This window comes from Vigna umbellata, chromosome 8, assembly GCF_029865625.1.
Source record: "Vigna umbellata cultivar VRB3 chromosome 8, Vumbellata_1.0, whole genome shotgun sequence".
Lineage (NCBI taxonomy): Eukaryota > Viridiplantae > Streptophyta > Magnoliopsida > Fabales > Fabaceae > Vigna > Vigna umbellata.
The window spans coordinates 28104427-28127696 of NC_142172.1; the positions used below are offsets into that span (position 1 = coordinate 28104427).

At 33.4% G+C, this 23270-nt stretch overlaps 2 protein-coding genes across 4 annotated transcripts; one reads left to right on the top strand and one right to left on the bottom strand.

The window, feature by feature from the left end:
- Positions 1–3015: 3015 nt before the first annotated feature.
- On the bottom strand, positions 3016–7927 carry INDH (INDH1(iron-sulfur protein required for NADH dehydrogenase)). Of its 2 annotated transcripts, none has more exons than XM_047308958.2 (8): positions 7730–7927; positions 7532–7640; positions 7302–7412; positions 6632–6729; positions 6319–6445; positions 5755–5840; positions 4806–4931; positions 3016–3730 (listed from the first exon to the last, which is right to left on the bottom strand). In XM_047308958.2, the coding sequence occupies exons 1-8, from the start codon at positions 7733–7735 to the stop codon at positions 3572–3574; spliced, it is 822 nt and encodes a 273-aa protein (XP_047164914.1). In that variant the 5' UTR covers positions 7736–7927; the 3' UTR covers positions 3016–3571. The 2 variants fall into 2 exon arrangements, with proteins under 2 accessions (XP_047164914.1, XP_047164913.1); XM_047308957.2 differs by having other exon boundaries at positions 7302–7424; positions 7730–7926.
- Positions 7928–17482: 9555 nt separating this feature from the next.
- On the top strand, positions 17483–21580 carry LOC124834290 (putative myosin-binding protein 4). 2 transcript variants are annotated; one of them, XM_047308952.2, is made up of 3 exons: positions 17483–17667; positions 18387–19694; positions 19775–21580. In XM_047308952.2, exons 2-3 carry the CDS (start codon positions 18518–18520, stop codon positions 21190–21192), a joined length of 2595 nt encoding a protein of 864 aa, XP_047164908.1. In that variant the 5' UTR covers positions 17483–17667; positions 18387–18517; the 3' UTR covers positions 21193–21580. The 2 variants fall into 2 exon arrangements, with proteins under 2 accessions (XP_047164908.1, XP_087954017.1); XM_088097891.1 differs by lacking the exon at positions 17483–17667 and having other exon boundaries at positions 18085–19694.
- The last annotated feature ends 1690 nt before the right edge of the window (positions 21581–23270 follow it).

Sequence of the window (23270 nt, forward strand, 5' to 3'; positions counted from 1 at the left end):
GAATCCTAGTGTATATTCAACACAAGGGAGATTAATTTTATACATAGTTTTTATTATATTCAACATGGTATATGAGTCTAAGGTTCTTTTGAGGAAAAAAATTATGTTGCCTCACTCGTTTTCCTCTTTCAGGTTCATCGTGTGTTGTCGCACATCTCGTCTCCTCTTAAGCAACTATTCAGACCATCGAGGTTGCTCTTTTTCCCTTTTCAGGTTTTTTTTATTGAAGAATCTTGGATTTTTATGGTTTCTCTCTCCTGTTCATCCATGGCTTCTTTCACTATCGTCTTTTCTGAGCTCTATGTTCTCACTATTGTGTTTGACTCGTCCATATATGTTTTTTCTCCCATGAAAAAGATTACTTTTGTTAGTTTATTTATAGTCATGGTGGCTCTCTAACAATGACCTCTTTATCCACGGGATGTCAACAATGCATTTTTCAATGACGATTTGCAATAAGAGATTTACATGGAGCAACCTCCTAAATTTGTTGCTCATGAGGAGTATTTTGGGTTGATATTTTGTCTTCAATGTTATCTTACAAATCATTAGCAATTTGGTGTCACTCGAGTGCAAAAATAAATATTTTCACTAAATCTTTATGAATTATATTAGTAACAAGTTTGATACATACGATTTGTATGCACTAGCTTTAGGGGGAGTGTTAGATATATTATCTTTATTTCATATTTATCTTTTATCTTTAGTTAGTTTGTTAATATTTCTTATTTGTATTTTGAGTTTAGCCCATATTTCTTTTATTATAAATAGAGAACCCTATGTGTATATTCAACACAAGTGAGATTAATCTCATACATAGTTTTTACTACATTCAACAACCGTAAACTAAACAAGGTTATTAGAGGTGTAAAGTATCATTTGTTTCATGAACATCCTCAAATGTTTGGCAGGATCAATGGAGTCATCATACTTCTCAATGCTAGAAGGGTCCACTTGTTTGACAAGGGGGTTTCCATTATGCCTGACATGAAGGGAAGCAATTATGTTGTGTTCACAATGAGCATGGACGAGAGATCCGTGCTAGCTCCCGTGCTTCCTTCATGAATGGTTCCACATGAGACTTCACGCGGCTTGGTTGGGGTAGGCTAGGTTGGTGTAGGAGGCATTGAATTGCTCACACTTTATTCTTGACATATAGATGCGTTCTCAGCATGATGGGTTGTCAAGTCCTCTTCATCTTTGTGCTACATCTCCTCCATTTGTCGTTGGATGCTTTTGAACATCTCAAGCTAGTCAGGATGTGCACCAAAATGTTTCAGGTGTGTGGTCAAGGTCAACTGTCTAGGTTGTGTTGTGTTGTCTGATTTGTTGTCTAGTAAACAATCTTCCGTACTTATTAGATGATACTTACAGACGTTACTCCAATACTAAAGTCAATTCAACGTTTGACAAATAGAAATTAATGCAACAGTTAATGCATTTAACCTACGTTTTTACCTCAAACCTTTATTTATAGGTTTCTGGGGGGCTTTTGAACAATGTTGACCTAATTATGGTCTAATTTTGAGTAATTACACCTTAACCTTAAGTTGATCAATTTTGGGGTTAATTTATTCTGGTGTCATCCATCCTAATTGGTCCAATTAAAGGTCAAACAACCTATTTGGTGATCATTTGGTCTTTATGGCCCGCTCTTTGTGCTGATGTCTGACTCATCTGAGCTGGTGCATGGTCGACTGAGCTCAATAGCCTAGCCTACTAACTAAGCTGGTATTTGACTATCCAGACAAGTATGTGGCATTCGCTTCGAACTATGAATTAACTATTTAGGCTTGTGTATGGTCAACCAACCCAACTTGTTTGGTGTTCGGCTAGGTTCGCTAGCTTGCTCTATGAGCTGCAAGTTAACTATCAAAGCCAGTTTGTGGTTGGTTGACCTGTTTGGTGGTTAACTAGACTCGTGAACTATAGTTGACCGTCTTGATGGAACTTACCAAACAATCATATGGTACAAAAACCATCATCAATCAGTCTCTTATCAACACATATGGGAGGAGCAATGCAAGAACTCTGACTACCATAAACAAAATCCCAATCATGGAGACCATCCACTTTCCGACTTTCATTCCACTCCCCTCTGTGTCTCTAAAACTTAGTTAATGCAAGAGGTGAACACTACCAACCTCCTGGAATGTACCGAAAAAGGGCAACAAAAAGTTGGAACCCTATACGGAAGTGTGGTGTGAATTCCATAGAACAAATGGGCACATCAAGAAGTGTTTTTCCCTTATATAACAGATTGAACAATTGATCAAGTGAGGATACCTGGGAATGTACAAAAACAAAGGGGAGCCTTCACGGGGAAGGGAGTCTGAAGGATAAAAAAATAAAAAATAAAATAAAACTCTGCAGGGAGCACGAAACACCTATACTTAAGAATTTATTTTCCTCGACAGAGAGATAAGTGAGTATTTCTGATCTCAAGCTCCTTAGCTTCACCATGAACAAATTTAATAATAAGTTTTTATTTAATCATTATTATAATAATTTTTAAATTCTTTTATCATAAAAAATAGATGAACACATGTGTTATATGTGTTCACTAATTCTATAAAAATAAACATTTATTTATTGAATTTATGAACCAAAAATATAAGTTTAGATAAGTTTGTTTAGGTTGAGCCTTTTCAATGCACATCTACAACACAAGATTTTTGCAACCTGATGTACAATATCGAAGGATGTTAGCTAGCCTCATAATAACCTAGTAACAATACATGTCGATTATTAGTGATTGTCCCACATTATAAACTTCCGAAGAGAGAATACGTACCATGAAGACCTTAATGAGAGTTTATCCATAACTTAATTCTGAAGCTTATTTAAATAAATTATATGCACTGATTTCTGCATGCTTCATTATGAAAGTAAAAAATAAACAAAAAAGTTATAGAAAGGTGATCAATCACTTTCATAAGACTCCAATATATATTGCTATAAGCAAATACATTGAACGAAACAAATTTAACATAAACAGAAGCACAATAGCAGAGGTGAAAACAACTACCCTTTTATCTTTCCTTTTTTAAGAAAAAAAATATCGTTTCCACTCTTCCAACCTTATGAAGAAGTTGAAAGCTATGTATTCAGTTTGCTTTCAATTGGTTGGTTGACCAGTGTCGTGGCAAATGTTCAACTTAAACATAGATACTGCCAAAAGAATCCTAGTCAAATGACTATGCATTATCATTTAAACTAAGCTTATTATAAATAGAGGTGACCGCTATGAGGGGTAGTTGTAAAAGATGCATATCGAATCCACCACAGATTTGAACCCAAAAAATACCTTACGTTCTTTTCAACATTCATCAGTACATTCTCCATAGTCACACCTCGTGAGATGTTCAGAAGCTTTCGGCATACCTTGCGTAGAAACTACCACAAATGCTTGGTCAAGAATTGCAGATTCTCGGTGCATTCTCTTTGACAAAATGATTCTCTAGCTATGCTATAATTCTCCAACAGTTCTAAATATAATCTGCGGCCGAAGTCAAAACCCGGATTAAAAGCATGAGGGCAATTAGTTCGATGTTTTTGGAATAAACGCATTTCACAGTATTATCTCTGGTTGGAACTGTTGTTCCTTGAGTTTCTGAGCAAGTTTTTCAGCTAACTCGCCATACGCTCTCGAAACTACTGAATCAGGTGCAGCTAACACTATAGGGTGCCCCTGATCACAAGCTTCTCTGACATTCACTTCTAGTGGTATCTGGAATAATTATTAAATTCAAAACATGTCAGAAATACCCAATAAATAAATTCGATTTGGTTAATCAGAAACCAGAAGCTTGTGGATGTACTTTACACATTAGAATAGTTAAATACTCATTCCTCATGCCCAAAGACAACAAAGATAAGTCAAAACTGATTAGTTGTCTCATAAAAGTTATAAAAAGATGGCTTAATCATCTTTGTCTCATTACTAATAAATTATTCCACAAAATCCCTCAATTTTTAAAAAGGAGGGAAACGGAACCAGAGCAGCAAGCATCACAACTAGGGACATTCCCCGCCACAACAGTTCCACAGGCACCATCGGATCTGGAAATCACATAGAAGATAGAGACTGAATCTATAAAAGGTGGGGATGAATGCAGTGAGATAAAAAGGCAATAGCCCATGGGGTCTCTCAGAAGCACACACTACTTTCCAATTAGCTTGATGATTTATTTTACACAATACAATTTATTACGAATGCCCATTGATAATTTATAAAATCCATTATGTCAATTTAAACAAAGAAAAGAGACATGTTATTGCAATTTTAAAAATTGAGAAACTTGATTGAACCATGGAAGGATCACATAGTTGCATTTTAAAATTGAGGGACTTGATTGAATATTTTATCAATAGAGAAACCAAACTGAACGAAATAAATAAATAATAGGACAAAAAGATACTTAAGTCTAAAAAGATCTATCACTATGTAACTAAGGCTCTGTTCTGACAAATTTCTCCATAGAGACTTCTAATAAAGAAAATAAGAAAAAATAAAATTAATTTGTTCATAAGTTAAATTTAACATATGCATAAGTTATATTAATCTCTCTCATATAGTTTCTCCAAATTTTTATTTTCAACTTGAGCATAAATTAATATTAATTTATGCAGAAAACAATTTAATTTTTCTCTTCATATTTTTTCTCTTTTAAAAGTCTGTTTTAAGAGGTCCGTCCAATAGACCCTAAGAAGTCTGTTCAGTTGCTTCATTCAATGAAGTCCCCATTAAACATCAACGAATTTATAATTATAAAGTAGATTCTACATACAGATCATCAACTTACCTCGCCTAAAAATTCTAATCCCATTTCGGAGGCTGTCCCGTGAGCCCCTCCTTTACCAAATATGTATGAAGGTTCGCCACAATGGGGACACTTAAAGCAGCTCATGTTTTCCACAATTCCCAAAATCTGTAAGAAAAGTTGGAATTTTCATATCATAAAAAGGCATGTTGATATATTAATGGTGGATCATGCATTTCATTCTGTAGCATGTTAGTTGGCACACTTAAGTGCTCAGAAATTAAAATGAAAAAAAAAAAAAAACTCAAAAAGACCTCAAACACAAACATATATGCTTCCACCAGACATTAGATACAAGATAAGCCTATCGTCTGCACTTAGACTAATTTTAGCATCATAAATAATTTCCCGAAATAAGCCAACAGGATTTCTGAAAGTATAGTATCATTCCCACACCTAAACACAACCAAATGCAGTCTATTGATTCAACAAATTGGGATTCAGACAGCTTAACAAGGATCCAGTGCTTATGTGCCACTGATATATAAACTAGGGCAAACTAGGATAACATTAAAGCTACAAAAAAAAAAGAGGCTAAGATTGTATTTTATTCAGGTCCTCAACACAGACGCTGTACGCTTCTTATAATAAGAGACACTTAACACACGTTTCACTTGTGCCCTAAACCTATACAAGCCTGAATGCTACTGAATGAAGGCCTCCTTTAGCCAAGAGTGATTTTTGACACTATGTTTTGGCCCATTTTGCCGATCCAAAACAAATGTTTGGGTCTGTTCGTCTCGTCATTGGGCTTGCTAACAGCCACTAGCTCAAAATTCATGCAAATGATGGCACAACGCCATCTTACTATATGCCCACTGCAAATGTTAAAAGTGCTGAACATCAACATAAATGCAGACATGTATATTCTGATTCACAAAAATATTGTTATTATGCAACAAAGCAAGTATACAAAAGGGAATTATCATACCGGAACATCAACTTTATTGAACATTTTTACTCCCCTCCTGGCATCCATTAATGCAACATCTTGGGGTGTTGAAACAATGAGTGCACCTACCATACAAGCAGCCTTGACAATGAATAACCAAGAAAGCTAAATGTATGGAAACTAGTTGAAAAAAAGTCAATACAAAGGAATATTAGTAATACTGCTATAGTATAAAATATCAATATCGCTATACTTTGTTCAATTTTATCTTGATTTAGTTAAACTTAAAAATATTCTGTTTTAATGATTATAATTAAATTAGTGCGCAATTGAAAGTTTTTCAATTGAATTAAGGTAGTATGGTAAACAGGTTTAGCCACAATCTTCATGAAAGTTTAGTGGCCTATATCAGGCACATGAGAACCAGAAAGACTTAGTGCATAAAGTCAGACATAGTGAAGGTTCAAGCTATTTGCCAAAGTTGCTTTTAAATTATATTTGTTTTTATTGGTATAGCTTAAGTATTATAAACACATAATAGACTAGTTAGAATAAAAAATATATAAACAACCCCCACGGAAGGAATCATGCAGAATTAACTACCTGATAATTGCAGATTTTGAGACATAGCTATCTGGACATCACCAGTGCCTGGAGGCATATCCATTACTAGAATGTCAAGGTTACCCCAGTCAACTCCCCTTGTCATTTTCTCAAGGGCATTTGACACCTACAATAATGCAGCAATAGAAGTTCAGATAAAAAAACAATAGAAGATGGTTTTCGCAAGAACATGCATCCAATAACAAATCCTTCATAGTATATCCCAACAAAAAACTTAAGTTGCAGAAGACAGTTACAGCAAGATATAATGAATGAAATGGAATAAAAACAAATAAGAAAAGAAGTTACTTACCATGGGACCTCTCCAAACAATCGGGGCATCCTTATCCACAAGGAACCCTATTGACATACATTTGACCCCATAATTTTCAATTGGAATCATTTTCTTCTCTGAGAATAAATGAACAGCAAGATATTAAAATTAACTGTAATTGAAAACTGGCAGAGCATTATCACAAAATTAAGCTTAATATATGGCTTCAACATTATCACCACCATTGGTGGAATGTGGAAACTAGAAACAAAACTTTAATTGGTATTGATAGCCACATACTGATAAGAATCTTGGGAGAGCCACACTACAAAAACTACCTATTGTAGTTAAAGAGGTCAAGACCTTCCAATATGAAACTCGACCTGTATCTTGCAATTGGATAACAACCCACAATGCATTACAGCACTGACACCAATGCAGGCAGGTTGTGCACTAGCCCTTTAACTAGTCTTCGGCAAATACAGCAATGACAGCATTCCACCCATGCTGCTCGTTTGCAACTAGACATAGTGGAAGGCTGTAATACCAATTGATAAAGAACCTTGGGAGAACCATACCACAAAAGCTACCTAATGTAGTTAGAGAGACCAAGATCTTGCAATGCGAGATTCTAGTCTCGCGTCTTGCAATTGAATCCTAACACATATGAAATTATCCAATATAAATTATTCTGTAAGAAAAGACATACCATGAGTGACTTCAGGCTTTGTATTGATGTTCATCATTGTGGGAATGCTGGGTCCGTACACATCGACATCAAGCAAACCAACCTTGAGCTGACACTTTCTCGCAAGTGCAACTGCCAAATTAACTGTCAATTCAATTAAATTCAAAGTTCAAACAGAACTCACTCATTCAAATCAACACAACAACAAAATTGTCAAAGATGAAATAGAAAGAAGGATAAAAGGGTTTTACCAGCAGTAGTTGACTTTCCCACACCACCTTTGCCAGAGGCAATGGCTATAGTATCCTTCACCCCATCTAAGCGAAGATGCTTTGCATAGCTCCGAATACTTCCCAGACTCTGAGCACAACAACACAATACAACCCAAAACATTGAGTTAGATTCACAAATAGCCAATTCAACAATCAAGCAGTGTTCAGATTCCTCACCCTCATCAATCGAGAACACAATGCACGCAACGTTGTTTCAGTGAAGTAACACCGCGCTATAAACCCTAAGAAACAAGATTGTTTGATTCTCCCATAAGGCCCTTGTCATCAATGTTACTCTTTCGTCACTTGCTTTCAGTTTTCAAGACTGCTCTTTTCTCCACGGATCTTATTTCTCCACGGATCTTATTTGTGTAATTACAAAAAAAATAATATGACACGGAATTAAGTTATTTAGGTTTTAAATTTGTTTGATTCCTAATTTGTTTAAGTTTTTCAGTTTGGTAATTTTAATTTATTATTGCTATATTTTTATTTACATTTTTACCCCCTTTGATTTTTATAGCACTGTTTTCAAATTTCACGTGGCACTCTCGTGTTTAGTTTAGTTTTCAAATTTGAAAGCCTAATATTTAACGACTCAATTATATATTTCATCATTTCATATAAGATACCGTTAAATTAGTCTCTCAAAAATAAAAATTATGAAATATTTTTTTGAAGTGGCATTATATCAATCACCTTAGTTCACGATAGCAAGTGTAATTTAACAGGTGTGTGGGATAAAGCTATTTGTTTTCCTATTATTCTAAGTAGATTTATTATAGTTGATTCAATGACCGAAATTGATAAGATGAAACAAAATAACATAATGTATTAATCATAACAGTATACATGATTAAATTGGAGAATTAACTAAATCTATAAATAATATTAAAATGTATTTTACGAAATACTTTTAAGACAAATAATATAAATGTAAATTCAATACCATGTTAAATAAAATATTTCATCACGTTAAAAGGATGTGTTGTTAATATATAATCTTTGAAAATATTTGATGCTAAATTAAATTATCATTAAAATGTGTATAAACTATGTTCATCAAACTACCAATTCATTATAAAAACATATACTAGAACCTTGAGTATTATTTAAAATTCAATCACTCCTAACAAATTTATCAAGTATTGTTTGAAACACAACTACTTATGGTTGTGATTAAGTATTTTTTGTACCAAAAACACTTTTAACTAAATATCAATATTATTTGGAAAATAGACACTCTTGGCTAAAGCCAAAAGGTTTTAAAAGAAAGTGTTCTAAAAGATCACTAAATTGTTTACTAAAAAAGAGGTTACGTTTTACTAAATATACAAGACAACTTTAATTTTTTATGTTGCTTTAAAATATGAATAATGTTCTTTCTCATCGTTACAAAGGCTAAGGATGGCTCAAAACTTTGAATTTGTTCTTGCCACATGACTTTTGTTAGCCTTTATTCTTTATAAAAAAAATTTATATATGAAGTTTGAAAAGAAAATAGTTGTTGCACATCTTTGTAGTTGTTGTAAGAGTCTTCTTCTATTATCTTTCTTCATGCAATTAATTCATGTTCAAGCTTCAATGAGCATTAAATGCAATACATGTATTATTAAACATGGTTATCCTTTCAAGCAACATCTTGAAAGCTAAAGAGATGAAATAGGCATTGTTGGAGTCACTATAAGAAAATTGCTATACATAAAATTGTCGATAATTACTGATGACTACAAATTCGTCAGTAAATATATATAAGTAATTATCGATAGATTTTGATCATCAATAACATCCTTTAGTAAAATACGAGATTAAGTCTCCTTTTTACTCCTCATTTTCCTCTTTTGTTTCCTTTATTTTTTTTTATCTTTTTCCTTCTTTCCTCCTGACCATCGTTGGACTGTCGCGCCACCACCACCCCTCTAAGTATCCTCCTCATCTTCTCCACCTTTAGGTCATGCCCCTCTTCCTCCTCCTTCATCTTTCCTTTTCCTTTTCCTCTTCCTCCATCTCTGTCTTTAACTCACGCAACCATCATCACTAGTGTCCTCCACCTACGTGTCATCAACATCACCAACAAGCCACCATTGTCATCACTCTTGCATCATCTTCTCCTCCTCATCCACCTCCTCTTATTCTTTTCATTTCTTCTTCTTCACACCTATCTCCCCTTAATATAGAAAAACTTCATAAAATTGAGATATTTTGCCCAAATTACCAATGGAGTTACCTATAGAATGAGACTGTCGGTAATTGTGATGATAAGGTACTAATATATATAACTGTTAATAATAAGAAGTGTAATTTATCAACTGATATTACCGACTAGTTTTGTTGTTGATAATTATTATAATAAGTTATTGACAAAAGTATTTGTCGATAATACTAATTATAATTTACTAGTAGATCTTTCTGACGAATTTTATAGACGAATTTCATACCGACGAAAATATCCATTGCTAAGTTGAAATGTGAAATTTGTTGAAAACATGTCACTAAATTTCAGTTTATTGACAAAATTACTATCATCGATAATTAACAAGATTCTTGTAGTGAGTGTATTTTCTAAATAGGACAAAAACATGGGACAATACAAAGCAAATAACATTTTAGAGTCAGTAAGGAGTGCATGCAAGATGGTCAACAATGTGGAACAAGTTTAATACATCTTCCAAGAGATATTTGATGTAGACTCGTGCTCTCAATATCTTCTTGTTTAACGTGAGATGCAAATGTTCTTTGCAAACACATAATAAGCATAGACAATATTTGTGAAGAATATTATGTTAAAATTTATGTTAAAATTGTCTAATTAAGGTTCATACTTATGTTAGAGAAAAGTCTAATACCCATTATTTTAATTTAAGTGCTATAAATAACAAAACATAAAATGTGATCATGTTTCATTTAAATACAATGTAAGAAACAAGTGTTTTGTGTGTCGAACAATATAAAACTTTGCATTCTTATTTTTACTTTTAATAATATGTTTGCTCAAACGATAGTCTTAAACTAATAATACTTTACGAATATTTGTATGCTTTTGTTGTATGGAGTGTCTATTTCCTACATTTGACCAAGAAGATCCAAAAAAGCATATGTCACATCAACAATCTCTTGGAAGCTAATCTATAATTGTTTTGCTTCAACAACTCTCAAGTGGTTCATTTGTTAACCCTACAAAAGTTTATTTGCTTTTTATGCCTTTAAGCTTTTAAACATGTTCAAGTAAATTCACTTTGTCTAAGAAGAGATAACTACATTCAACTACACGAATGTTGTTTAAAGGAGAGACGAACATTTAATGTGTGCATGGAGTGCATTTAATGTAACTTATAAGTCTAAGTTTTCAAACACAAGGAAAACATTTAGGCTTTGTTCACTTGAATGGATTTTGGGGAGAGTGATTGAGGGGATTTGAGAGGATTTGAAAGTAAATTTTTTTGTTGTTTATTTGAGTGAATTTGGAGGTAAATGAGAGTGGATTTTGAAGTAAATTTTTTTAATCTGTCACGTCAATCAAATCCTACACTAAATCTCTCAAACTTTACTTCCAAATTCACTCTCACTTACCTCCAAATTCACTCAAATAAACAAAAAAATTTACTTTCAAATCCTCTTAAATTCCCTCAATCACTTTCTTCCAAATCTATTCAAGTGAACAAGGTCTTAAGTAAATTTGAAGTTGCTCAATGACCTGAAAAGGATTTCCAACAACTTTTACACACACATGCACACACATTACACTAAGTTTAAGAAATTTCAAATTTTTCATTACACTATTAAGTTAGATGTGAAATGGGACATGTGTGATGATAAAAACGTGTTAAGCTTGACACCTTAAAAATGGAGTGGTGTAGGTAGATAAAATATGTAGGTAGATAATTCTCTTTTTCTTTTCTTATGTTGTTTTTATTTTTTTAATTTTCTAATTTTTATTTAAATAGAATTTTCTAAATTTTAATTTAAATTGAATTTTGAAAGAATTAAATTTAATTAAAGAAAAGATGAAAATTATTTATTTATTTATTTTAATCCCCTCTCAAAATTACTTAAATACCTATATTTTAGGCATTTATTTTTTTTAAAATCAAATTTTATTCAATCTAATGAAATTGAGTATTCAAACTCTACAAACAGAAAATAAGCATGAAAAGTACTGAATAAAAAACATTAGCTTAAACATGTTCATATTGCCTTATTAAGGCTTTTGCTTATCAAGCAAGGCAAGGAAAACACGTTGTGTTTGTGTCTAATCACCAGATGAATCACTTGTATTTGTCATGTTTAATGCTTTGCATTATTAGACTAGACGAGACATTTTTAAGATTTATACTCTGTTATTTAAGTACCTCATCAAAATAACTTTAAATCTACTTAGTTTAACTCTAAGTTTATTTCATAATCTATATTAATTAAAATTGAAGATGAGTTTACTTTAACTAATTAATTTAGATTTTAACTAAAATTTATAATATAGTATTTGTATATTACTAATATTGTTAACCGTATTGTAACATCCCAAAAATACAGTAATAACCATATAATAGAATTAATTACATTTAATAATATAACAGTTCAGTCTTACACTAAACAACGAACGTTTACGGCCGAACGACCTTACATAATCTTTCCAGCTAAACTGTACCACATAAGAGAGAACCTGACCGAACGGTTTACAAAAGCCAAATACCGAACGGTGAGATAATGAGAGAAAAGAGAGGAGGTGACCGAACGATCACCTCATACTAAACTACTATCTACTAACCGAACATCCTACGGTTCGGCCTTCACTTCCACTTCGACCAAGTTCTCTACTTCCAGCGCCTCTTCCAGCAGCGCGTCTCCTTCTGCTCACATCTACACGGATGATCATTGCAACGACAAGACGAACGCACAAGACGAGACAACACAAGGAAAACACAGGGTAAGCTTATGTAATTTAATTCATGCATCAACATATAAGTTAAACAATCCAACACACAAGAGCATTTCAATACACGTATCATTACGAAGCCTATCACTAGACTGACCGTCCGGACTGTATGAAATCTGTGTAGCTACAGGCGTTCGTGCACCCGGGTGATGTAATAACTGGGATACACTCAACAGTTGCCACCCGAGGTTAGCCCTATCTGTCCAAAGTACCCCTAAGGACTAGGATCTCCTCTCGTTCCCACACATGACCTACCCTCCTCTACGTGAAGACGAGTACTCACGGAACATCAGGATGAACGACCAGCTTAGCATGCCCACAGTCATACTTTACAATTTCCAACATTCATACATGAGTCGTTCCTCCCGGAACGCTCGTCCATAATTCACAACATTTCCAAATCACATTTTCTTCATCTTTCCTTAATAAATATCTCGGTGAACTATCACGTACAAAGATTCAAACAAACTTTAAAATGACGGACGTTCAACCCAAAATTAAACTAGGCCGAACATATAGAGCGAGACCGGGAGATCTTCAAATTTGGAAATAGATTAAGACCGAGGGTTGACATCGGTCTTAAGAAAGATGGGAGCACAAATATATATATTACAAGGACGAATGGGACGAACGTCAATTTCGACATTGAGTAAATTAGATGAACTGACTCTTGAGAACTCACTCAGAATATTAAAAGACTAACCAAGAACTTGAACTCTAGAGTGAAACCAATGAATAAGGATATTTCAAGGCATACAAGGACTAGTACTTAGAGTGATTCGCATGAATACAACCGAACACTTGTATTTAATAGAGTTTAGTATCAAGAAATCAAAATGTCAGTCAAAGATTGAACACTATAGAGGGCGAACCCTGAAGGGTTTAAACGAACGCTCGTATTAAAATTTAGCTTACAGAAATGGAACGAGTGCCTGGTGTAAGACCGAGCACTACTTAGTACGAGTGCTTGGTGTAAGACCGAGCACTAATAAACTTAACATAAAAAGGCTTGATAAACATAGTACGATAATATTGAAGTAATGTTTACGAACAATAAAATATACAATTACATATATACTTAGATTTATAACCGAACGTTAATACTCAGCTGTGCTTGGCCGAACGCTCATGCACAGTATTCTGAAGTGAAGACGCTCGTCCTCAACTAGGATTCTTCCCAAATGAAAGAATCCACTACAAATCCAACTTCACTAGAAAACCGTACGGTCAAGGACCGTTCAATAACGTACGTACACTTTCTTAAGGGAATTTCTCACCAAAATCAATATTATTCAAATTCAGTTCTTAACATACAATTTCATACTTGTATACATTTATACTATAATCAATTTTTCATATCTCATACCATCCAATCATAGAAATTTCATACATTTCATGCATCATAACATAGTATCATCATTTTTCATATTCAATCAAGTAACGAACGTTCATGCAACACTTAATCACATAAATTAAACTAATAAGCTTCCCTTACCTCTTGAAGAGGGTCGAACGTTCTCAAATATGAGCTAGGGTTCTCCTTCTAACAGAGGTCTCAATGTTCTACAACACGTTCTACAAACTATAACCCACATAGACCAAACAATTACTCCGAATGGTAGATTCAACTCATGCAACCAAGAATCTGGGTTTGCATGTTACGGAAAAGACACGAATGGAGAAAGGATGAACTTACCAGTTCAGAATCTTAAACGGATCGGTTGAAACGATCGTCCTCTACGCCGGAAGTGTAGAACTGGTGCCTGAAGGATGATCGGAACAAAGAAAGAGTGAGTTTTGGTAGAGAGAAGGGAGAGTTGTTTAGAGAGAAGAAGGAGAAATGAAGATCAGAGTTTTTGGAAGAAGAAGGGTGCATGCAGAGTGAGTGAAACGGGAGTTTCAAAAAGTTAGATTTTGTTTTTCTCGTTCAAACAAACGTCCGCTCACTCGCTGACACCTGCCTTCCACTATCTGATTTTCGAATCCTCGTTGCCTGACACCTGGCGTCCGCGCAGAGGGTTTTGGGTGCGTTTTAAATGAGTCTGACAAGAGGGGTTTGGGTGCGTTTTTCCGAGGTCTGACATATCAACTTTTTAAACTTAAAATACTAAAGTAATTACATATTTTTTTAAACTAATATTAATAAATAAAATTAATATGAATTTCACAATTGGATAATTGAAACTCTGTTATTAGGACTTTAGAAAATTTATAGTATAATTAATTAACATAAGATGTTATAACCAATTTAATTAGATACGATGATAACATAATTTTGTATTTGACAATTTTTTTGGTAGAGATATATATTGAATTGAATTGGGATGTATTTTTAAATTTATGATTGAATTGGATTTTTGTTATGAACTTGGTTCTTATGTAGTATAATTTGCGAATTTATATTATATTATTTGAACATTGAGTGTGATAATTTTCTTTTGGGCTGTGTTCCCTTTGGGGTAAATTACTGTTTAAGCAGATTTGCGAGCGATGATTTGAAGTGAATTTCGTGTTCACTTGCAGAGAAATGTGCAGACAAATTTGAAGAGAAATGTGGGATGATGTGTTTTTAACTCACCCGCGGATGTAGTGAGATTTGCGGGATCAAATCGAAAAGGTTTGAACTACCCCTCTATCCTTGCGTTTGGTTCGAATGAAGCACCAAATAATGAGGTCTATGCCTACGGAGATCACAAAAGGAAAGGGCTTTCCATGCAGAGGTGTTGGTGTTGGTGGTGAGAAGGTGGTGAAGAAGCTTGAATTGGGTAATGGGGTTTCGGAAAGGGGTTGAACTTAAAGGCTTTGGGTTTGGAAAGGAAGGAGAAGGGTTGGGAGACGATGATGGGTGATCGGAGAGCGGCGTTAGAGAATTGGGATATGGAGATGACTGAGTGAGGACGATGATGGAATTGGGAGAAGAGAGAGAAGGAATGAACTTTGATATTTGCACATAATTATTTCTACAACTTTTGTGTCAAAGTAAACCTACAGAGAATGTATTACAATATATATTTTTGAATAAACAAGCACCTGTCAACCATTTTTGAATTACATATTTTCTGTTTCTATATATCCAACTGACTCTTTTTTTAATTGAATATTTTCTTCCTCTCATTTTATCAACATGAAAATGGCAAACTATCAATTTCATGAGATTTTGAAAACTATTTTTCTTCAAATTTTAACTTCCAAAAGAATTTTAAATTTATAACCAGTTTTAAAATTATAATTTTTTTACATTTTTAAAATTAATTTTAATAATTAACATTAATTTTTTACTTTTTTATAAAAATTAATTTTAATAATTATTTTTAATTTTTTACTCTTTATAAACATTTTTACAATTAAGTATAATATTAACAATTATCATTTTATATTACTTTAATAACTAGGGTCATTTTGGTAATCTTTAATTTCTACCAATTAAACAAATTTTTTAAAAATGTCACAAGAATCAAATCTTACACTAATTCTCACAAACTTTACCTCTAAATCCACTCTCAATTAGCTCCAAATCCAGTCAAGTAAACACAAAGAAATTTACCCTCAAATCCACTTAAATCCATTCAATCACTCTCCCCAAATCATCTCCCTCAATCACCCCAAGTGAACACAACATTAGAGATATGCCGAAAAATGTAATTTATGGATTTTGTGAGTTAACTATGATTAGGATAACCAATATTATAACTTAAATTTCTCCTCAAAATATTAAAATCTAATATTTTAAACTTAAACTCATCCAAAATAATTTTTTTAAGGAATCAATATAGTAAAATATAGTAAGTAATGAAAGCTTGTATAAAATAGCACAATATAAACATAATAGCAAACTACAAACTACACAAAATTATAGATGAAATGTAGACATATGTTGAGTCATTGTTTTAACATAGTAATCATACTATCATTATTTTTTATTATTTTTATAGATATTATTTATAGATTACGGGATAAAATGCTCAAAAGGAATGAAAAAAAAAAGCTTAAGAGTTATTACACGTGTCACATTGAAGTTAATCAGGATTAATTACACTATTTTTTTGAAACCTAAGATAATAATTGTCAAGATTAATTGAGTTTTACCCAAAATGATTCAAACTAATTATGAAACTTCAAGTTGAGTTGAGTTAATTATCAAAGTCCACCAACCAGAATATAATCAAACACTAAATTCAATAAAGCAATGAACATTCATCCTTTCATGGATACAATTAGTTACTTTCCCAGTACATCAACTTATATATTGTTCTTTCTTTTCTTTTTTACTTTTTTAACTTAGAGAAAAAATAAGTAATAATGCATAGAAAAATATCCCATAAATTGTTTCTGCATATTAATTTTATAAAATTTGGATTCTTATATGTATAACATTATTTTCAAATTACATTGTTTTTAATATTTAAAAGTACTTGAAATTAATTATAATATCTCAAAGTCAATATATTTTAAATATAAAACAAGAAAGCAATACTAAAAATTAAAAAAATCTGGATTCAATTTTACACTATCTTACTTAAACTTATTTTAATATTATAAAATTGACTTATATAGATTAATTATGTTATATTTAAATATTATAATTTAATTATATTTCGGTTTCGAGCATTAAACTACTCAATATCCTTTAAGGGAATAATTTTTCTTTGAAAATGATTGATAGCAAAGTCATCCATTGTTGCAGCTGTAATATAGCAACGTGATGAGCAGTTGGCATGAACCCAATCCCAAAGTGCAAATATTCTTATGTATTTGTAATCAATTCTTTTTATTAATTATTTCAATTTAATCTCTATATTTTGATACATTCTTTGTTTCATCATATAACAATACAACAACAAATGAATCATCAAATTAAACCCATTCAGAGAAAAATATTTTAAGAAATTAAAATTATTTTTCAGCTGAATAGGTGACAATCAGACCGTTGGTTTCAACTGTCATTGATCAAGCGGAGAGGGAGGGACCGACTCGTAATTTCGCGCCTTATTTTTCTTCAATCTTCACTTTTTCTTACTATTTTGTTTTGTTTTTAATTTTATTTATTGATAGTTTTGTTTATTCCTTATTTTTGGAAGGAAAGAAAGACAAATTCTATGCCATCTTTGATCAGAAATTGCCTCTGGGCCTCATCCTCTCTGTTTCTCTTTCGCAGTCTGCAGAACAGGACACAACAGAACAGGTATCCTCATTTTCCAGAACCAGAAAATGTGAACAAAATATAATAAATAAATCAGGAAATTTTTGTGGGTTATCCACCACTTTTTTAATTTATTTATTTCTGAAATTTGTGTCCTTTGAATTTATTTGATTTAATTCTGATAACTAAATTGCAGTTGGTAGTTGGTAATCTAAGGCGTGATGCGTTACGGATGGGTTGGTTTCAATTCACTTTCTGATTATGTTTACGGTTACTTCATAATTTATGAGTATAGGTTGTTTCGATGAGGGAAGTGTATATTTCGTTTTCATCAATCAATTACTCTATTAAATTGAAAATCTGTTCCTATTTATTTATTTGATTAATTGTTCTTTGTCGTTGTCTAAGGAGTTGAGGATTTATTAATGGCTTTGCTCAATTTGTTTGATGTTGGTTGTTGTTGTGGTTGTGCTGTCTATGATTATGGATGATGTCTGGAATTTTTCGTTGTTAAAATGGCGCGTCAACTAAATGCAATCCACCTTGCATTGTTATTCCGATTTAATCATTATACTTGAGTTTGAATCCTGAATTTTAACCATGTTAAATTTACTGTGATCTTCTTGGGTTCGAGTAGGGTTGTTTATGGAGGAAGATACATGTGTTCTTATAGTAGAAATACTGAATGCAATTCATTTAATTTGAGTTTTAATTTTAACTTTTAGATTCTAATGGTAGTTGTTTTGTTGCCATTTTTGCAGCCTTCTAGCCTTAGCTCATCATCTATCTTGGTGAGGCAATTTTGGGCTTTGAGTTGGGTGGCTGTGATTTGATTGATGAGTTTCCCTGTCTTGTCTGAGTCTTGTGGGTTTGTAGAGCGACTGTGGTGGGGATGGCACCAAGTGGTAAGGAAACTTCATTTGTCAAAGCAAAGAGGATGAAATGGTTCATTTCCCATCTTACATCTGCAGCTTGTGAGTGGTTTTTGATATTTCTGCTGCTACTAGATGCTTTGCTGTCATACATGCTCACCAAATTTGCAAGTTATTGCCGACTGCAACTGCCTTGTTTGTTGTGTTCTAGGCTTGATCACATCTTAGGCCGTGAAAGGCCAGAGTTCTATGATAACCTGTTTTGCAGCAATCACAAATCAGAAATATCATCTCTGGTTTTGTGTCATATTCATGGTAAGGTAGCAAATGGGCATAAGATGTGTGATGACTGTCTTCTGTCAGTCAATGCAAAGACCAAGACCAATGGAAAATCTCACAGATTGTTGGTGGGTAAATTTGGGCTGGCTCTTGGTGATTCTGGTTTCAAAAGTTCATCACTAAGCAGAGATTTGTTTGCTGGCTCTAAGGGTTCAAGATTATGTACAAGACAGTGTGCTTGTTGTGGTAAGCTTTGGAAGTCAGATCCGAACTCCCCAAGATCTAAGCCATATATTCCTTTGCCATGTGCACCAAGGCAAAGCCGTTTAAATCACCGGGATAACATGAGGAAAATGAGGGATAAATTTGGCGGATTAGAGGGAAAAAACTGTTTTCAGCCCTTATCTCATGTTGGGTACTGCGAGCTGAGACTGACTTCAGATTCTGAGAATGAATTTCCATTTTCTGATGACGATGATTTTAGCAACAGTAGTGTGTTTCAGGAGAACATTGAAGCCAGTAATGACCGCATGGCTCAAATTACATTACCACCTCCCACAAAATCTATTCCAAGTAATTCGAATCCGGAAAATGGTAGTTCTGCCAAACCCATGCCCTTGTCCTCAGATCAATGTGTGGAACCTAATGTTGGCAAACATCAAGGCGTGAATGCCAATTCTGCCGTAGAAATTAACTTGCAGCAAACAAAACAAGAGTCATTCAGTTCTAAACTGGCTGAGCTCATTTCACTGGATGAGGTTTCACCATTACCTACTGTTGGGAATGTTCCTAATAGAGAATCAGAATCAGAGGACAGTAAGATTACTTCTCCTTCTCAGGATTATCTTCCTGGTCCCCTATCTGAACTTATGACTTTGAATGTCACAAATACACTTGCTGGAGCATCATTAGAAAAATGTAAGATTTCTCTTTCGCTGTATTTCAAATTTTATTATTCAAAATAGTTGTTTAACATCTGCTTTCTGAAATATTTCCAGCTGCAGATGTTGCACAACCAAGTGATATCGGAATGGTATCTGAAAAGAATGGGGATGTTTTAGAGAAAATTGGTACAGAGGAAAAAACATCTACTGAGACTGATCCAGTGGTACGTGATGCTGCTCCTACAAATCCTAGTCAAGAGAACTCAAGCAACACGAATAAATTCTCTGTCGTGACTAAGGAAAGAAAAGAAACTGAATTTGTCATAAACCAACCAACCACCGAGGAAGTTAATACCATCAAGGAGGAAGTGGAGCAATCACCATTAGATAATTCTGCTCCTAATGGATCTAACTTATCATCACCGTTTCCTATTAATCATGTTGACTTGCCTGAGATGCATACTGAGGATTCTAGTTCAAATGGAATTCAGGTACTTAAAAAGTCATCCTCTGTGGAATCTGGTCTTGAATCTCTGGATGAAAGCAATATTGGTGAAATTGAAGGAGAGTGTTATGCTGATAGATTGAGGAGACACATTCATTATTACAGGCAATGCTTGGATTCTTTGCATAAGGAACTGGAGGAAGAAAGAAACGCTTCTGCTGTTGCTACAAATGAAGCAATGTCTATGATTACAAGGTTACAGGAGGAGAAGGCATCCCTGCAGATGGAGGCTCTTCAATATTTAAGAATGATGGAAGAGCAAGCAGAATATGATAAAGATCAATTGGAGAGAGTTAATGATCTACTCACTGAAAAGGAAAAGGATTTACAAGATTTGGAAGCCGAGCTAGAATTTTATAGATCAAGCATGCCGAATGTTGAACCTATGGTCCACAATATGCATAAGGAAAGTTGGGATTTGAGAGGAGAAAAGGCCACAACACAAAATACTGGTGTGCCTAACATCCTCAGAAAATTTTCCAGTTCAAAGAATCTTGAAGTATCCAGAGTTGGCGATGAAGCTAATGGTGGAACCTTCATTTTAGAGTTTGAAGAGGAAAAGGAATACATTTCTCAATGTTTGAAAAACTTGGAACAGAGAGTTTATCAAATTAGTTTGCATGCATCTAATGATAGACATGAGAAACTTGAAGTCAGTAGTAAATCAAATCAACAAGGAGCTTCTAATGTTGAAGGGCATCAAGTAGATGGCCATGAAGAGACTGACCTGTCCACACAGAAAAACACTAAAATGTTGAATGGAAATCATATTGATAAGGATGGATCAGCTGTAGAAAACAATCATTCCACGTCTCCAGGACCAACAATCTCCACACCTAGAAGAGATTTTGAGTTGGTTGTTCTAGAAAATGAAATATCGGATCTTAATGATCGGTTAGAAGCACTTGAACTTAATCATGAACTTCTTGAGCACCTAACAAATTCTCTCAATACCAATGATGGAAAACTATTTATCCAAGACATAGCTCGTCGATTGCGTGAGCTACGCAAAATTGGAATAAAATGAAGACGGTAAGCAGTCATACAGAAGTGTTTTTAGCTCTTCCTTTACTTTTAGGCACAAATAAACTTTCATATAGCATATAGTATAAAACATGTTGTACCAATGGAGATGATATGAATCCTCCATAATTTTCCGAATTTGCTTTGACAATTATATGCTTGTGCTATTTCAAAACATGTAACCAATGCTGGACATGCTTGTTGGCCAGGCGTGGAGTCGCTCAATTATTATGGATGTCTATGAATAGATTTTACAATTTTGTAAGTCTCATTTACTTGTTAAACTCTGCTTCAAATGTTGATCTTGATTTAATTCTAATGACAAGATCAAGTTTTGTAATGTCCAATGTAATTTTTAGAGGGTTATAACTGTTGAGTTCTCAGTTCTGCTTTTTTGGTGTGTTGATTTCTCAGTTCTCTTAGTAATTCTCAAGTCATTTAATAAATTTTTTGTGATTCTCAAGTTTTAAAGTCCGGATTCCTTAATGTGTTAGCATGTTAACTTTTCCTTTTATATCTGTTATTTTTCTTGTGCATCATTTTGCATGAATAACTTGAGCATCTGATATAATCTGTTACCGAGAATCATTTGCACACTCCAAACCTTTATTTTTTTAAATCAGAATATTTTTACAAAAATTATGGGGTCAAATTTTATTTTATTTTATCTCAAGTCATTTAATAAATTTTTTAAAGCAAAAAACAAATGTGGACGTTAGCAATGACCATTGAAAATGTAGTATAATCAATAAAAGATACTCCAACTCATTTTTTCTTTTACAATATTATTTTAACCCTTCACTAACTATATATCTATATACCTGTACTTGGGAAAACATGCCTCCATAGTTAATTCCTTTTGTGTTGCTTATGATGGATAACAATATCTATTATATATGAAAAGTGTAATAGTGAATATCATTAAATGATTGGTTGGAGCTTGAGAAATGGGTTAATAATCAGCTAGACCTAACACGGCTCTTGCCCAATGAGCTATTTGCTCGCCAAAGTAGTTTGCATAACTTAGAATTCATGACAGATGGGAGGATTTGTTTCCAACGCTGCGCTTGAGAGCGTGTTTTTCTCCATTCTCATAAAAACCAAAGTTACCAAGCCAACAATGCACCCACTGATACCAATTGAACCATACTTACCAACTTTGAAGCAATTACAATAACAAAACCTAATCACATATATCAAAACTAATCACAATCATCCACTCAACACAATACCAATTCACATTCTCAAACTAGCCAATTCATATTACACATCAAAATCAATGAACCTAAATCAACACTAAATCATAGTTTCATACCCAAGCATATTTAATATATAACTAACTTATCTTACCTGACCTTATTTTTTAGCACAAAACACAATTTTATCTGCCTAGCACTCCTAACCACATAGAAGAGAATATTTGCACAAAGAAGACTCACAACAATGATATGATCATACTCCAACAATCTTAATTGAACATAGATTCATCTAAAGCTTTGAGATGACACATGTAGTCCCTTAACCTCACTCATGCATTACAAAATCCAAAAAGACTATAAAAACAAAGGTTTAGTACTTATTTTGGTCCCTTGATTCATAACGTTTATTCAAATTGATCCTACCTTTTTTAAAAAGTTCTAAATTGTTTCATATTGTGTAAAACCAGTTCAAGTTGGTCATTTTTGCTGACAGTGTTAAAAATCTAATGGTGTAGATGCCTCTTGGCCAAAACTAAATGAGTTGTCCATTTCTTCATTGTGTGATACGCTGAGGTCAAATGAGGTGTCAATTTTAAAAATAAAACTTAATAACGCGAGGTCAAATGAGGTGGCACTTCTTCATTATGTTTCAAATTTTGCAAATTTTAGGGATTTCATATTAGAGTTTTGAATCAGGGTTGATTTTGCGTTTTGGGGTTCTTTCCTTTGTTTGCGAATTGGATTTCCTTTTCTTGGGTTGATCTCGTGTTTTGGGTTTTGGTGTCCATGATCTTACAATTTGAGATTTTCTGTTCTTGCTTTCTCAATTTTCGAATTTGGAATTTGTGGTTTGCAAGTTGTTGAATTAGACTTGTGGGGTTCC

What these genes read in the sequence shown, in the direction of transcription:
- INDH (XM_047308957.2), bottom strand. An exon ending in TCAAAATCTGCAATTATCAG is followed by an intron (nt 5,841 to 6,318) that starts GTAGTTAATTCT and finishes CTTGTATGGTAG; the next exon opens with GTGCACTCATTGTTTCAACA. An exon ending in GATTAGAATTTTTAGGCGAG is followed by an intron (nt 3,731 to 4,805) that starts GTAAGTTGATGA and finishes TAATTATTCCAG; the next exon opens with ATACCACTAGAAGTGAATGT.
- LOC124834290 (XM_047308952.2), top strand. Translation starts at nt 18,518, where the DNA reads ATGGCACCAAGTGGTAAGGAAACTTCATTTGTCAAAGCAAAGAGGATG. An exon ending in TGGAGCATCATTAGAAAAAT is followed by an intron (nt 19,695 to 19,774) that starts GTAAGATTTCTC and finishes AAATATTTCCAG; the next exon opens with CTGCAGATGTTGCACAACCA.